This window comes from Myiozetetes cayanensis, unplaced genomic scaffold, assembly GCF_022539395.1.
Source record: "Myiozetetes cayanensis isolate MyiCay16 unplaced genomic scaffold, myiCay2020 scf7, whole genome shotgun sequence".
Taxonomy (NCBI): Eukaryota; Metazoa; Chordata; class Aves; order Passeriformes; family Tyrannidae; genus Myiozetetes; species Myiozetetes cayanensis.
This window is the reverse complement of record NW_026087964.1, coordinates 49,149,591-49,167,769: the sequence shown is the minus strand read 5'-3', so window position 1 is coordinate 49,167,769 and position 18,179 is coordinate 49,149,591. Positions and strand designations below refer to the sequence as shown.

The 18,179-nt window shown below is 41.7% G+C and overlaps 1 protein-coding gene across 3 annotated transcripts in view; it reads right to left on the bottom strand.

Moving 5' to 3' along the window:
- The window catches only part of UNC5C (unc-5 netrin receptor C), a 257,370-nt gene that overhangs the window by 14,273 nt on the left and 224,918 nt on the right, over positions 1–18,179 (bottom strand). For all 3 annotated transcript variants that reach the window (XM_050338645.1, XM_050338646.1, XM_050338647.1), the window contains 4 exons: positions 16,856–17,200; positions 13,589–13,676; positions 4,569–4,737; positions 1,961–2,194 (listed from right to left, as the gene is read on the bottom strand). In XM_050338645.1, coding sequence (XP_050194602.1) covers positions 1,961–2,194; positions 4,569–4,737; positions 13,589–13,676; positions 16,856–17,200 — 836 coding nt within the window. The remainder of the gene's footprint in view (positions 1–1,960; positions 2,195–4,568; positions 4,738–13,588; positions 13,677–16,855; positions 17,201–18,179) is intronic.

Sequence of the window (18,179 nt, the reverse complement as noted above, 5' to 3'; positions counted from 1 at the left end):
CAGTTTATACACATCAGTTCATAGTCAACACTTCCATCTACATCCATTTTACTCATCTACAGCTAGTTTACTAGGCTCCTTTTTTTTAAAGCTTTCTCCTTCCCCAGACCTTTCATTTCCAAAGAAGTGCAACTGATACTTTTTTAAGTGTCTGTGGCCAGCAAGTATGTGTGCTTGTCCTCCTGCAAACCATTAGATAGCTAGATCTTGAATCCCATGGGTGGCCTTCCAGTCTTAGGGTAGATATGCCAAAAAAAAAAAAAAAAAGGAATTAAAATGCATGAACTTACTACAAATAATGTAGTAGGTATGAGTGGGATGGTGGCTTCCTGGCTTTGCTCACCTTTCCTTACAAAACTACAAATGATCTCACTTTGGGGTCTACCTGCAGCAGAAGCCCAAGGATTGACCTGCTGCCCTCCCAAGTGCTGGCTGCAGCTTCTCAGATGAAGGATGTCCCTCTGTGTGGTTCTGTGCCTCTCCTGATCCCTTCTACTGTCGTACCGAATTGGATTAACTTTACCTCACAACTCTCCCTTACAGTCTATTAGAAACAGACCAACAGCTCTTGAGTAACACCTAATTAGATTCCTCAGCTCTGACTGCATTAGCTGGCTGTCCAAGGGCTCTCCGACTCACTTATTATTACCTCAGGCCTTGTAGAACCCGTGGAAAATTGTATTACACAGCACAGACATAAAACCATCAGGGCTTTTGAAGCTTGATTGCTATGAAACATCCTTTTCACTTTTTTTTTTTTTTTTTTTTTTTTTTTTTAGAGGAGGAAAAACAAAAGGGAAATCAGACCAGGGAAAAAAATTATTTCTAAAAGGTTGACAACACCACTGCAGTGACAGAGGCCAAACTCCCAGGCCCTGTACAGACAAAACTACGCTGAAGTCACAACGTGCCTGCTTCAACCCTTATACTTGGCTGCCTTTCTTACATATAGTGAAAGAGTATTCCCTCAGCAAAGCCTAGGTAGGCAAAACTTGATATCAGACAGTACTGGGGAGGAAAACTAAGCAATCATGGAAGTCACTGCTCTGAGAAACACAAACATCTCCCAGCCAGTGTATGTGGGTTTAAATCCTCATAATTCCCATGCAGAGCTGAGGGGGAAAAAAAAGCATATACAGCACCAGGATGACTCTACTTAGTCAGGCTTTGAACTCATTTTGCTGCAAAGAGGCATTTGTGAAATTGCACTGGTTACAGTAAAAAAACCCAAAACATCTTTAAATAAACTCCATTCTTGCACACGCAGTTAGACCTACGTATTTCATGAGTGTATCTATTATAGATACCATTGGTATAAATACAGGTATTTATAAAGAGAAACAACAAAAATTATGGTTATCTGTATGCTCATCTGTATGTAGTGAGCAGTTGTTTGTGTGCACGCCAGAATTATGCACAGAGAGTAAGGTTATATATTTAGGGATAGCAACAGCTTTGGTTTATTTCAGCTGTGAATTCCCAACACAAAAAAAACTGCACGCGAAGAGGTGTAATAAAGCAGTATGAAAGCAGGCAGTGATTAACGGGCCAGAAGCTTCTTTTATCATTATCATCTATTTACAAAGAAGCATTTATATGTTTCCCCATCTCTGGGGAGCTGGCACTTAGCATTAAAAATACATGAATAACGAATGAAGTCCCGTGTACCTTATGGCCTTTTAATAATGCAAAAACCTTAGGATTCAGGATATGATACAGGTAAACAAAGGAAAAAAGACTGGTGGGCTGAAAACAGCATGAGACCCCTATGCAAAGGACAATTTATAGCATGTGGAGGTTAAACTGTAAAAAAGCAGCTTGTTGCCAAGCTCTTCTTCTAATCAGAAAAATAATCCAGTGAGCGTGAATACATGGAGCAGAGGATCTAATCACCACTATCACTGCAGTCTTCCTATATCTGGAGAGGGACAGGGAAAGCAAGCAAGAGATCAACAACCACCTTAAGGGCATCCTGTGTGTCATCAAGGCAGTAGACCCGGATGCTGTACTCCAGCGAAGAGCAGGACAGTGGTCCAAAGATGGCCAGTTTGAGACGTTTGGCTGCTGCTTTGGTGATTGACTGTCCCACCAAGGCATACGTGCTGAGGGTTTCTGTCAGGATATGGCAGGCCTCTGGGTCCAGCTGGATATAGCATGGAGTGGTGAAATTTTCCTCCCCAACCACCACCACATCCTAAGGGAGAAAGAGGTGAAATTAGCACATGTGATGCCTCAGAGCTGCTATCCTTTAAGGCAGCAATGCCCCTTTCAAGCCTGCATGATGCAAAAAGTCCTTGCTGTTTGCATCTTAGACTAATCAAGATTAAAATTCCTGCTTCCACCTTTTCTCCTGTGTAGGCACAGGGAGGAGATGATTCCTCTGGGGTGCCAAGGGCGATGTTGGTGGTAAAAAACTCCTCCTGCTGTCCCTCTCTTAAGACTTGGAACTCCTTCCTTTGGGCCCTGCATCTGCTTTTAAAGCCCTGGGCAGAGTTAGGCAAATAATGAAAATATCACCAAGACTTCATTGAAGAATATATTGCAGAACTAATAATTTAGTGACCATGATTTAACACTAGTAGTCTCAGGCGTGTTGAATAAATAACTGCCCTTTACTTCCTAAGCATGACAATAAGGAGTTATAAAAACTCAAGAAAGGGAAGTAACCTCTACAATGGCCAAATGCCACATCTACATGAAATATCACCTGCTGCTTCTCCAGAATAATCCTCCATGACAAGACTGCAGGGTGAAGAAAAAAAATACATACAGCCTGAATGCCTGACCTCCCCACCCAGGGCGTGCAGAAAAACAACTCCCCTGCTAATTTCTCCATTCAACCCTGCATGTAATATCCTGCACGCAACACAAGGTGCTTTGAATGGTTTTGAGAGAGATCAGAAGCAAAACAGCAGCAGCAGATGACGGCTGCCTCTTGCAAAGCCACCATGGGCTACATGATGCTCAGCACAACTTGCCCACTTCACCCCTGTTGCCTGCAGGTCTGCAGCACAATGTACACACTTGGCAGTACGTATGTTCAACTGATATCTGGCATTAAACTTGGGCACCCTAGTCTCAGGGAAGGCATGTTTGCAAGGGTGGCACAATCTTTTTGGAGGGCAAGGTGCTACTGCTGAGTGCACCTCCCCCGTGACCGTGCCGGCACCTGGTTCTGGCAGGAGGTGCTGGTCTTGAGTGATGCTGCAGGGGTGTGCATGAATGCAGGTGGGTGGGTTTGTGTGTGTTTGTGTGTGTGTGTGTCTGTGTGTGTCTGTGTGTGTGTGTGAGGCTCAGCTTGGAGAAGCTGCTCCAGAACTGAGAAAGAAGATGGCTGTGTGATGGCCAGGGACCCTGTGGATGCTGCGGAGGCTGCACTGGTGCCAGTGTGTGCATGGCTGGCACAGCAAACTCTGCCAAGGGCAGGAGGAGGATGGGGGAGAAAATGGAGGGATGCCAGTAACACACAGGCATAAATAAGGAACATATGTGCAGTGCCAAGAGTCAGGCTGGTGGGGTGCAGATCAGTTGGCGAGACAGACCTGGATTCGCTGCATGCTCCCTCCCAGCACGAGGAAAAGCTGGTGCTACAGGCAGGGGGACACACAGAGAAGGCTTTTGAAGGCAATGCTAGACATGGTACTTTTGCTGCTGTCAGCCCAACTACCTTCAGAAGCCACCCTGACCTTATCAAACCTACTCGGTAGGAGAAAGTGCCCTTGCCAAATTAATTATGAGACCAAACTGGTGGCAGCAGGTACCTAAGAGCACAGGGCTGGAGAGGAGGGCTCTGTCAGGATGGCCCAGGCTTGCTGAAAGCATCACTTTATGCTCCAGTTACAGTGGGAAGATCCTTGTGCCACACTGCCTTGGGATATTCTCCTGCTACGCTGCTGGCAAAGAACCACATCAGGCTCCCACCAAGCCTGCACTACCCAACAATGTTTGCTCTGCTCCCCTGAGTTTTCAGGGTGCAGAATTCAATACTGGCTGCATGAACTGAATCAAAGTGATCTCCGCCAAAATCTTAGGAGGGAAAAAGAAAATATATATATTTATATGTATAAGATATATACATTTTATTTAGCTGAATGATGTCTTGGTGCTGAAGGAGATAATTTGCAGCCTTATTTTCACTTTCTTAAAAACAGACTAAAAGCCAGGAGACTGAAAACTGTTCTGTAAAAATCCTTTCTTATTTCTAAAGTCAAGACAGAAATTGTTTTCAGGCACTGCTTTTTATCTTGCCTATTTCTTTTGACCCCATGACTTTGGCACAATATCCTACCAGAAACAGTAGCTTAAGTGCCAAAATCTGGTGATGAAGGCTATTTTATGGAAAACAGCTAGAATCAGGAAGTGCCAAACTGCCTCAAGATAGCATTCCTGCATGGGCATTGGGCAGCTTAGATACCTAGTGCTGAAGGGCGCTCCTGTCTGCCTGTAACAGCTAAGTGTCTCACCTGGAAAACCCAAAATACAGGCATCCAGGTTCAGAAAGGGAAGTGAAAGACTAACAGAGAGCCCTTCATTCAGTCAGCACACAGGCTGGAGCTCCAGAGCCTCACCTCCCATGGTCCTTGGGCAGCCTGGTGCTTCAGCTGGATCTGCCAGTCCTCTGTGTTTGGTTCTGCACAGTGGTGCATGGTTAAAATGACGGGCCGGGTTAGCAGGGCTCCTGGTGGGCCACAGCTCACCACTGGTGTCAGCAGGGTTTGACTGTCTTCTACAGGCGGCCTGACGAGGAAACAGAAAGATGGATACATTAAGTGAGTTGAAAAAGACAAAAAGGTTCATTCGGGTATGCAAAACTATAAAAATCCCTTTCTTAAAATAAAAAGATGGTGCAGGTGGGTTTAGTTTTCCTTTATTTTTTCAAATCCAAACTTATTTTCTTTTTTTTTTTTTTTTTTTCCCCAAATATCACTCATTGGTTAAAATGCAGGCTTAGGTGTCAGTAGATTGTAGATCACATTTCCTGAGTGCCCTCCACTCTTGAAGGCTCCTTGCAGATGGTATGCAGAGGCTTCATTTCACTCATTCCAAAATGTGGTTACTGCTGCATTTGGTAGTTGTTCAGCAACCGACAAAAATGAATGGTGGCTTTTGTAATCACCATGTGTGAGGACTATTTACTGTCAGGACAGAGAAAAATGAAGAGCAGAGGAAGACAATGAACTAATAAGCCTGTCTGAAACCTCCTAAGTGGAGAAAATGTGCAGTTTGAGTTCTGAGTTATCACCAAACCCACTGATGCTCCATTTTACTTAAAAGGCATTCATATCTACTAGAATTGCTACTGCAAGTATGCCTGCAGGGAGCAGGCATCACTGGCAGTGATGGAGAAAGGATGAAGGGACGGTAAGGGATAGCGCAGAGGGCAAAACACACTCTCAAAGCCCAAAATTTCTACTGATTACCCAGAGCTGTTCAGTTAAAAACAGAGATATTATCCAGTGTGCTTGCTGCCAGTCATTAGGAATGGATGTTATGGGAAATCATGTCAATATTTAGGATACATAGAGTACGCTGTAGTTTTTAAATGACAGTGTGTGTGTGTGTGTGTGCGAGCATGCGTGCACGTGCAAACCATCCCAGACCAACTGCTGAGGAGCTTAAAACAAGAGGAAGCATGAGTGACTTTAACTATCCCGACATCTGGTGTATGACAAATACAGCTGAATGTGCCTCATCAACTGCCTCCCTAAATAATAGAGGACAAGTTCATGATCCAGAAACCAGCAAGTGGGAGATTAAAAGCGTTCAATGTGATCTGCACTTAAACTCCAGATCTGCCCACGGGACCTCATATCCTCTGCTCCAGCAAAGGGTTCAATGCCTTGCTGCATTTACAAATGAGAATACATCTGTATTGGCCTCAGTGAAACTAGTGGATTTTATTTCTGCAAGTCTTTGTCTTTACCAAATGAAAGAGCAAAAAAAGTAGCTGTAATCTTAGATAATGTTTTCAAGGAGGCCAATTTAGGACAGAAGCTATTTTGATATCCAATTTATTGCACCTATTCTGGCTCTTGCAAATCCATGTCCATGGGCATAATCTAATTTTGTCCTCCTCACTTTTCCCTGCCTGTCCCATTAATCTCACATAAAATGAATGACAAACTTTTGAAAAATCCTTTTTAAAATGGGGTAAAGGTACTTTTGAAAATTGTCCTTTGTTGCTACAGATGTTGTGGGAAGTTTTCATGACATTTGAGAAAAAAAAAAAGGTCTGGCATTGAAAAATTTAAATGTATGCAAATCAGTAAATCCAGATGATATGCATCTGTGGAAATTAACTGATGAGTTTACTAAATGACTTGACAATTGTTTCTGAAAATCCATGGACTGGAAACAAACAGCTGTGATATAGATGCCTTTCTAAAAAAGATGTAAAGTATAACAATCTGGACAGCTATCATGTATTATACCAGCTATTTTAGCCTAACAAACAGTACACAAAATAAATGAAACACTAGCAGATAGTCCATCTCCTCTTGCATACCACAGGGAATCTCTGGATTCAGATTAAGAAGATGAGGTATCACTCTCTTGCAAGATCAGACTGAATAAATCATTGAAGAGTTTTTCACTACCACATTCCTTTTTTTCCAACTCATTTACTTTGCTATTTTTTTCAAAAGAAGCAACAAGAAGCCTAAAAAACACTCACAGTGATTTTTAATGGTCATTGACCTTGGGCATTAGTAGATATTTGAATATTCTCCTACAGTGTAATTCAAGACTTTTTAAAAATATAACCATAGTATCTTATGAGAAAGATCTCTAAAAATTACACTATTTGTCTGGAAAGCTACAGATATGACCAGCTATAGACTTAATAATCTGGTTAAGCTAACTTTATCTAAAAGTACTGACCCATGAAAAAGGAAGGAAAAAAAAATACAAGTTATCATATTTTTCTGGATTGAATTACAAACGCAGTAGTCAAAAAGAATACAGGAGTGAATATATCATGATCATTGTTAAAAAAAAAAATACAGTGCCTTTTAGGTGAAAAATGAGTAAAAATCAACAAGCACTGATGCATGTGGTTCAGAAAATCCAGAAGGTCATTAAAAAATAATATAGCACTGATACATCAGACAGTCTAAAATTGTCTCCAAGTAAAGTTAAGTTTAGTCACTGTTCCATGGCAAAATATTTTAAACTGTCAAATTTTACGACTCCGATGAGGGGCATGATTCTGTGCTGCAACATTTTATATCCAATTAAGAAAAGTATAAAAAAAAATCATACACAACACCAAGTCGAAATGTGTTGCAGTTGCACACTGAGCAACTGAGATGGCAGGTGCATACAAGATTATGAAGGACATGCGAAAAATATTAAGGCCTAATATTTTTCCATAAGTTGCTAAACAGCACCTTCATCACCAGACTTATGAGATTTATCGGGTGAGGTAGGCATGGTCCTGACTGGGGTATTTATGATAGAGGACAGTCTGATTACTGAAGAGCAGAAAAACAGGCCAGTTGTAGGAACGCTTGACTTTACAATCGCAAATTCCCAACCAGACACACATCAGAGAATGGCATGACAAAATTACTGAACACCTGCCAGTCCTAGTGACTCTCCACCATCCACCTCATGCAGAGAAACCTTTAAAAACTGAGATGTAATGAGTTACAGAGAAGTTCTCAAGTGCTGTGAAATGCGTCAGTGCCACTGTCGAGATGAAATCCCAGCTCTATTGAAGTCCATGCTAAACTCCTCTCTGACTACTGTGAGGTCAGGATTTCTGCTCACAATGTGGAAAACAATGTGAATAGCAATACAATCATTAAATTTAGAGGTAACAACTAATAAGGAATCACTGCAAGTAACACTGGGAGCCAGAAAATAATGCAAAAGTTCCAGAGAGGGTAAAAATACGAGAAGGAAATAAAATCCTATTAATTGTACAGTAGCTCACGCTAGAGCAAAACAAATTCTAAAGAGTTATTTGGTAGCAAAGAACGAAATAAAAGTGAACAAGATTTCAGGTGAGCTTTGCTGCAGCACAGCAGGCATCAATTTGAGTGGCAAAAAGCAAATCTGATTTCTGGTGCTGTATGGGACAACACATGTCAGAGCACACCATGGTGACATTCCCTTTCTAATCCAGCTCTAACATGACTGCAGGGAGCAGGGTGTTTAGGGATTGCAACAAGATCTCCGAAATAAAGACCTGAAACTCAGGGGAATGAGGCTAAACCATCCAATGGCACCCACAGAGCAGAGAGGTGCTCTATGACAACTGACAGGACAAATAAACAAAAATCTCTTGATAGATTTTTTCTTACTTCTCATTGTTTTAAATTTCCATTTTAAAACGAAAGGATTATGCTTTGCTATAGCTAATGAGAACAGAAACAGATGCAGTAGACAAGATATATTATACAAGAGATATTAATCTTTCTGCTTCAAAGCATAAACCCAACACTAATTGATGGAATTAGTAAACAACAAATTCCCCTGAAGACAAGTTATTGTGTAGTCAGTCATTATGAGCAATTTTCTTCCTTTTCCTGAAGCAGGTGATGTAGCTCCAGCAAAGCAGGATCCCAGCCTAGAGGAGTGCCTGTTGTGATCCAGTATTATGATTTATGTGCTACAGATCACAGGAGACCCAGGACAGAGACACAGGGGAGCATATAGAGCAAGGGAGTTAGCTGTGGGCCAGAACCTACTTTCAGGCAGTTATCCAAAAAAGAACCCCAAATCCAGATGCTCCCAAAACCCCACCCATAAGTGCTTCACTTTAGGCTTGCAGCAGTCTTGGGACAAATTATTAGAAAAGACTGTGCTTTCAGATGCATGATTCCAAAGACATGGTGTATGAACATGACATAAGCTGCATGTCAAATAGATGTTTTTGTTTTACAAAGACCTAAGACTAAAGTTCAATTCACTGCTTAGCACTTTCATTAGAAGGTCCTAAAAGTAACTGGAAGGTCTTCAGATATTTTAAGATGTTTTCCCATGCCTCACAGCTTATTATTGAGAACAGTCAACTTATATTTAAAAGCAAAACAAACTTTTATTCACTATATCTGGTCCCTTCACAATCAAATTTGTGTCTTTAATGGGATTACACATTCAAAACCGTCTCCCTGTAATAAACCAGACCATATTCATTAAGGTAGCTGTCAGGCAGCAGATGTAAGCACAACTAGATAAATCTCTGCTCCTCAGTGGGATTACATTGTGCTCCCTACCACCATGTGTACATGCTACAGGTGACCACAGCAGCTCAGGAAGCACAAGATGGAACAGGCAGAGAGGGATGGTTATCTTGTAGCAACAGACGTCAAACCTTTCTACACAGCTTACCCAAAAGTTAGAGGGAAGATATTTTCTTCCTCCTTTCGTTGCTGGGGTTTTATTTTTTAATATGTGTTCTTTCTTAAGTTTCAATTTTAATATTCTCTACTGACCCTGGTTCTTCTGCCAGTCTAGCTTTAGAAGGAAAATAATCTGAAAGTTTGCTCTCCCTTTTTGCTCATGCACTGATCTTTTTTATGTTGAGTTTTTCTATTATAGTGATTGGCAGTTCATGAAATTGTCTTCTGGAGCTGCAAAGTAATTTTGTTTACGCAACTGAGATACAGAAGGAAGGTGAAGAAATGAGATGTGGAAGACTTCCATTTCTTTTATTTTACATCACTAAGCTTAAAGTTTACTGGTGAAAAAGGCAATATTGCTCCTTGGATCAAATTCATTGATCAGATGCTTGACTTTAATGTGCACTCTATGCATTTGCTATAGAGTCATTGATACAAATCCTGGCAAGGCTCACCTGACCCTTCTCTCTTTTAAGGTAGCTAATTTGGAATTTGTACATTTATGTGTGTACATCAAGGTCTTCAGGAGTGCCGCTTGCTCTGCTCTTCAAGGTTGTCCCATTTTGTGGGCACAGCGACATCCACTCTCATTTGCAACACCTCCTATGTGATGGATTATACAGGAGTGTCCTTCACAGTGCTGTATCTGTTTAGTGCAGTTCTTGCCTCTGATTAGAGTATGCAAGAGTAGCTCCACCTAAAGCTGTGCAAGCTCGGCAGGGGTTCACACACAGAAACACGGGAACTGCCATACAAGATAAAACCAATGGTCCATCAAGACCCAGACCCCATCTAGCACTGACCACTGCCAGATGTTTCTGAAGGAAGCACACAGTTCCACTAATTTAGCTCACAGCTACATTTGTTTTTTAACCTGAGGCAGTAAAGAAAATACTGGAGGCTGGAGGTTTACACTCATGCTATTTAACTCCTCGCCATGTAAGACGTAGGCTCTCACAGATGCTCAAGGGAACAGGCTCTTACCAGGTACCAGTCACCTCAATGGGCTTATTTTATAGATGAAACCACAGCTCAAGCAGGGACCCCTTCTTGCAAGTCTCAAAGTTGGTGACACTTCCCCAGACTAAGGAAGGGAGCACCTGATCACCATGGAAAAAGCCACTGAGCTTCAAGATAGAAACCTGTCTGATAGCTGTGAAATACTCTTATGGGCTTGTCACTTTTTAAGTTACAGATATATATATATATGTGAACAGACACATATACATATATGTGTACAAACACCCATATATACATAGATGTCCTTTTCCCCACTGTAGCCACTTCATAAAACACATGGATCATTTCATGAGGTCAACACTCCTGGTAGCTGCTTGCCATCCATCCTGCCCCAAAGGACAGGCAGAATGAGGGTGAGCTTGCAGGACAGGAGCAGAAAGCCCACTGTGCCACGACTATGCTAACACACTTAGAGAATAACAACTGCCTCCAAGTAGTGTTTACTGAAAGCTAACAGAACCCCAATTCACTGCAGAAGGATAATGCTTTTATGGTGCTCACATGCTTTGATGAATATGAAATGGAATAAATAGAGTGTCTCAGAAAGCTCTCCTACCCAATCCACGAGGCAACACAAAGAGTGATATTATTGGGTCTTGAAGTCTCTCAAATATCTGTACTATAGCTTTCAGAGACTAACTGGGGAAATGTATTGAGAAAACAAAGGAAGGAAAAGAAAAGGGGGAATTTGCAGGAGTCTGAGAGATAACTGTTTCAGCTTGACTGTTCAGAAGTAGCTGTGTGAGCTAAATCTTAAGTTGCTGGAAATCCGTGATCTGTGATAGGGAACCTCTCTGTTGCTGCACTGGTTCCATTATGGTAGCGCAATGGAGAACACATTCTCACCTCAGTGGTAGTTGTAATATCAAAAACAAGACGCTGCCTTTATTTCTGATTACAACACCCATCTTAAAATTTCCTATATGTCCCATTCCAAACTACATCAACATCTAACAGGACTTTTCATCCTGTACACATTTGCACTGTGCTCATGAAAATAAATACAGGGTTTGTTGAACACACTGCCATTACCGCTTGGCTGCAAAAGTGAATATCTGCAGCCAGTCCTTACTGGGGACTATCACTCTCTGCTAGTGGAAGACTGCAGTAGCAGATTTAAAAAATAATTACACTACACAGTAACTTGTGGTACCCATATGACTCCAATTATACGAAGCAACATCTGTGGCCCGTGTAGTCAGAAAAAGAAGCTTTGACTGAGCTGCAGGTCTGCTACATGAAGTGAAGTATCTAGTAACAGGTCCTTCAGCAGGAGACAGATACAGCTGGGCACCAACCACCCACTTCTGCTCCTTGGCATCTGGGAAAAAGGAGCAGGTAACACAGGAGGATGCTACAGTTCTGTGATGTTTAAGCCCTTTTTAGTGAATATTCCATTCTGAGTGATCTAGACAACACCTGATGAGCTCCATTTTATGTGTCCTAGAAAAACTTGGTTTCCAAGAATATGAAAAGCCTGGTATGCTTGTGGGCAGCTAAAAAACTGTCACAAACCAAATAAGCAGCTGGAGTCGGTGTATCCATAAAGTGATACCACCACAACGTGATGAGGCCCTGCTGCCACACGGCCAAAGCAGCCTGCTCTCTGCTCTCCTCTCCTGAGGACTCACACCTTTCTGTTCACTTCTGCAGGTGTACTTTGGCATACTTGCTCAGTTTGGTAGGCAAAAACTCTCCAACCATGCTCTTCCCAATACAGGTTAACCTATCATTTTATTCCCTGTGTGACTTGCTGAATAACAGCTATCACAAAGCATGCAGAGAAGGCTTTATGATCCTTGAGGAAAATAAATTAGACTGAGACATTAGTTGTCCACAGATGCATGAATAAGGAAACAGGGATTCCCTCCATAACTGGCTGGAAAGGAAATAATTGCACATATAGCTCTTTCTAGGAATGACTTTTTTTTTTTTTTTTTTTTTTTAAATTTTGTTTTTGTTTTTTAAGAACTAGGTATTTTAGAAAGGGAAATTTAGGGGCAAGTGGAATAACAGAGGATGCCATCTGATTTTAATTTTTTTTTCCTTCTTCAGAAAAGAGTCGTTTTCAATACTGCTTGTAAATGTCTTTAAAACACAGCCAAAAGTAATAGGAATAGAATCAATACTAGCTCTGAACAGAGACATTTTTTCTGTAGCTGCAATTAGCTATTTTCAAAGAGCAAGCAATGAATAATGTATGCAAAAGGGTGGGTGGGAGGATTGCTTAATTTTTCTTTAAGCAGATTATTTTAGCTTGAGTGAAAGACTACCAAGCTAAAGAATAGTGTTCAATATCACACACTGTATAAACAGCTGCGGCTTAGCACATAATAAAAGCTATTAAGAGGCTGAGCCAAAAAACATATCTAGCTATGAGGAGGAGAAAGAGGCAAAGTACCGTGTAATGACAGCCTTAGTTTCACATTTGCCATTCAGCCTTAGAGCACAAGTCCATTCTGCAGCCTAAGATCTCACCTTTCTCTTCATCAGGATTTTCTAAATGGCTTCAGATGGTATTTTAGTCTTTTTTTTTAATAATTTTTTTTATGTCAGGGCTGCCAGATCAGATAGATATTAAGATATTAATATCAGATAGATATTAAGATCCAGAATATGAACTGGCTACACATGCAGGTAACAGGTGACAACAACAGGGGTCATCCCAGCGTTGGCTCTGGGTGGCCCTTGGTGTGCATTTTCTGGGGCTAAGCAGCAAGGAGGTGGAGAACACCAAAAGCTTCGGCTCCATCTCTTCACTGCATGGACTAGCCAAGCCCATGAAGGGTAAAATAAAAATTCACCTTCACTCTAATAGGAGAGGAGATTTTCCAAGTCAGGTGCTCAGGCACCTGTTCTCTCTGCTGAGCTGATTTGTCACCTTGCTCCTCTGCTCCCTTCTTTGCAGCACTGGTCTTTATCAAGAGGTTACCTCACACCTTCTCTGCTGCACCAAACTCATGCTGGCACATTTTCCTCTCTGCTACAATTCAGCATCGCCCCAGACTGAAGGCTTGATGCAGAGTGCAACTCTTGGTTAGAAAAGCTAAAGTCTGAGCTGGTTTTGTGGCAAAGTTTATCCTTGGCTTTGCTTGTGTTTAACTCCAAGTCAGCAAACGGCTTCAACACAGTAGGATTTGCATAAGCATATTACCACAGATCTTTAGTTACTACATTTTCCCCCTCTGTTAGTGCACAAGGAAATAAAGGCAGTTTTTTACCTCATGTTCTCCTTTCTGTGAACTGTCAGATACATTTCATAGACTCTCCCTTGTGGAACGGCACCTGCTGGGATCAGCAAGCTTACTCCTGCAGAACAGAAGAGACACAAAAGGTAAAATGGACAAAAAAGGGGCAAGTGGGTTTGTGAAAAGGAATGACATGAGAGACAGAAGAAAGCCTGAAATGCCAGATTTTCAGCCACCCTCACCAGCAGACTCTAATGATCTCAGCAACTTGGGAGAAAAAGTATCTACTGTAACCCTGATGTTTCCAGCATGCCTGTTCTTACTCTCCCTTTGCACCCACATGGAAATAAGGGAGTGGAGAAGAGGATTTTCTTCCCTTTTATTTTATTTAAAGAGTAGACAGATGGTTATGCTGTTGCTTACCTTGTAAAGTGATGAAAAAACAAACAACTCTCACTAAAATTTTCAACAGCTGTAATGGGACAGACATCTCTCCCTAGGCAATTCTTACTTAATTAAAATCAGGAAAGAAAAGCAGTGGAGCACTGTCCCAGGAAACAATAAGAACTAGTTGTTTCCTGAAAGATGGCTTCTTGTGCCTAGTATGCTGTCTTTTACTGTGCTAAGCTCCAAGAGTACCATGGAGACAAAACTGGATTTCTTGGCACTCTTAATGTGCCTAGTCCTGTAAAGTGGTTCAAAAGTGGGGTATCCAACCTTGAAAAAAATGTAGGCAAATATGCTCAGTGCCCTTTTCAGTAATGATTTGCAGCACACTTGATCAAAAACTGATCTTACGTTACTACCATTTCAGAAATGTCTGAACACAACAAACATAGTCCACGAATCAGCTATTTCACTCCTGTGGACACAACTCAGCCAGCTGTCTTTGCAGATGTGGATTAACTGGAAATCAGTGGCAAGGATTCGAATACAGTTATTGCTACATAGCTGAAAACAAATCTATGGGCAGGTTATTTACATACATGTCTACACAGGAGAGGCTATATAGACCCCTTGTACAGCCCTGTCTCTTTTCTTTAGCATAGAGGGTTTGGTCACACTGCAGACCTCCCATGTGTTGGTGTACAGGTGCTCAGTCCAATACCTGGCTTTGAAGGGGAGGGATTAGCTAGGAAAACATTTTCCACAAATGCCTTCTGGTATTTGTTTGTTTACGGGTCTGTTACAACCTAATCTGTGTATGTTCGTAGTTATAACAGTGCAGGCATAGCGCAAATGAAGGGCTTTGATCACGTCACGAGGAGGATATACACACATCTAGAAGCAGCACAGAGGCATCCATGGTAGCAGTAGATGGATTGTTTTATTTTACAAAATCATTACTTTAATCATTTTGAAGGGATTATAGCACTGAACTTTTTTCTTTACAAATTGATATTAATATATGTGAATTAAATGTGACTAGTAGACTTTGCTGATAATGTGTACCACCATGGCATAAGAAACCTGAGTATTAATATCTACCTTCAGCTGCTACTTAGAAAATGTGAAATCCAAGACTGTATAGCACAAATTTTCAACATTGCTCAGCAGTCAGCACCAGATTTATTGAAGTAGTTCAGCTTCCATTTAAATTTAAAAGATATTTTTTCCTCCTATTCCACAGTAGCTCAGAGAGGAGGCCATGACTCCAACTACTTTTGGCTGCTTCTTGGGCAGTGTGGGATTGCATCCTGGAAGGACGAAACCACCTAGGTCCTGGGCCACTTAGGCATTTTGCTTTCTCCATAACATCAACAAATAAGAAATGATCCAGCAAAGGAGCAGGAGACAAGGCACTACCTCCTTGCTCGGGGCACTTGCTTTAAAATGGCCAAGTTGTAAGCTGTGGTCTTACATGTGCTGTTGTCCTACCTGAATTCAGAGAAACTGGGCAGGAGTATTCCTGACTGCTGTGTAGCCTGTGTATCCCCCCATCCAACATTTTATGGATGTGATTTATCCTCACTTTGGATGTTAATGCTGCTCTTTGGTATCATACTAAACCCACTGAAATATCTAGGTGCTGAACTTCAATTTGAACATCAATGCTTCCTTTAGGAACCAAACAGCAGTATGGATGTGGTAAAAAGATCTGTCTGCAAGAGCTGAGCTCTCCCAGGGCTGCCCAACAGCTCCCTGGATGCTCTGAAACTGCTTACCAGTGCCAAGGTGGCCTGAAGGGGCCTGGAAGCCTGGCTTCATTCCGTGTGAGAAAGACTGAGCAGCACTTTGCAATTACATCAACAGGCCCTCAATGCTCAGTCCCTCCATTTCTTAGTTGTAAAGAAAGTCAACAAGACATATAACAAGGAGACAAATATGGAAGGGCCCTTATTTTCCTTGGATGTATAATGTGTGCAGGTAAAAAGCCTTCAAAAATAGTATTCTGCTGTCAATTACACATAGTCTTCAATGAATTAGAAATGGAACAACTGATTTGTTTTTAAATTACTTTGTCCTCTTTCATGTGGTATGACAAAATAGAGGCTTACTGTATTGAGGTCCCTTTTCTAGGACTGCATGAAAGCAAAAGGCGATGCTGAATTTCATTTCACACAGTGAACATCTGAGGCCTTGCATGTCTGAGAAAGTGGATAAGAGCCCAGCAATATCCTGTTTAGAATCACAGAATGATTTAGGTTGGGAAAGACCTTCAAGATCAAGTCCAACCATTAACCTAGCAGCACCATGTTCACCACTAGATCACGTCTTTAACTGTTACTTGGGAGAAGAGACTGACTCCCATCTTGTTACAGCCTCCTTTCAGATGGTTCCAGAAAGCAAGAAGGTCCCCTCACAGTCTCCTTTTTTTTCCAGGCTAAACAACCCCAGCTCCCTCAGCTGCTACTCCTAAGACTTGTGCTCTTGTAGTGAGGGGCCCAACACTGAACACAGTATTTGAGCTGTGGTCTTTGTGGTACAAAGGAATGATCACTTCCCTAGTCCTGCTGACTCCACTATTCCTGATCCAAGCCAGGATGCCATTTGCCTTCTTGGCCACCTGGGCACACTGCTGGCTCTGTTCAGCTGACTATCAACCAGCACCTCCAAGTTCTTTTTTGCTGGGCAGCTTTACAGCCACTCTTCCTCAAGCCTGTAGTGTTTAAAAGGTGGTCAGGAGTTTGGGTAGGAAATATTTGAAGTCCTTTGGTAGAAGCGAAAGAAGTTTGTTTTGATCAAAGAAAAGGCAGAGTCCCAGGTGTGGGCTTTTGTCCCACACATAAAAAAGCACGCTAAACTCCACTTAAACCCACAAAACAACTGTACCTTTAAGCCAACATGGCGAGCACTTACCTGAATTGGGAATTACTAGGTGACCTCCTAAGGAGTTGAAGGTCCCAAATGCAGTGCACGATGGGTCAGTTTGCCGAGCAAGGCTCTGGTTCTTCATGTTCAGGGTCTCATTCTCCAGAAGAGACTGTGTAATCTGTGGGGACAGCTTGGAGGAGAAGTCAGAGAGGTCATCCTGGGGAGTTACCGCACCAGAGGTGTTATAAACCTTGATCTTCAAGTTAGGGAGCGGGTCCAGGATTGGAGAATTGGTCATTGGGATTTTATCAGAGACATCATGCAAGGCATAAACAGGACCCCTGTACATGGCTGCAGCAGAAGTGAGGTCTGGTGGCACTGCCAGGAGGTCTGCAAAGGAAGTGAGAAGGAACAACCATATGACTTCTCTATTCTGATGACACTGTTCTGAGCAACAATTTGGGTTTGCATTCTGCATTTTGCCTTTTATTCCAAAGGTTCAGATACTCCAAGTCCCTGACTTTCATCTCCATTTCCATGCAACCTTCCAGCAAATTCCCAGGGGTCATATTGCCACAGTTGCTTTGGAATCCAACTGTCATATAAAATTACAGCATGTTTCTGCTATGAAGATTTTTCACTGGGATTATTTTTCCAAGGTGCACTCAGATTTCAAATATGGTATGCTTAGCTTCAGGGCAAGATGTTTTTCTCACTCAGTAGGTCTAGTTTTAACCAATACCCTCTTCCTAAATGCCGTGCAACATTTATCTAACTGGTCTAATGACAGCATTCCTGAAATAAAAGGCACAACAGGGCTACAAAACCATCATGTCCACGACTTCCTGCAGTGAGGGATTATTACCTGCATTACACTTTTTGGAGATTTGTTTTAAAAGTTTCTCCAGCAAAGAAAACAATACTTCTGCTAATCTTCCACGTGACAACTCTCGTCATCTTAACTCTTACTTTGATTTATCCTTCTGGAGCAGATATGGGGAAAAAAGAGGAACTCTTCAGCTTAAATATGGGTCTTGAAAAAGGCAGCACTACCCTTAGAGTGTTTTTTTTTCCTGGCCAATGAAGTGTGGAAGTAATAAAGCTGTTATGCACCAGTGATGAAATTGCTCATTATTAAATGATGTTCTACTACAACTTTTTCTACATTGTCTATTGAAATGCACAGTACTTCTCAAACTACTACTTATACCTGTGGAGAGAGAGCACAGGAAAAAAGGCTATTAGTGAAATAAAGGGGAGGAAGATGTGATAGAATTTCTGTATTATCACTCTGTTGTTTCTGTCAGAGCTTTGCCTTTGATTTAAATTTGAGCTGGACCTGTATTTCCATAAATGTTTCTATGTTTCA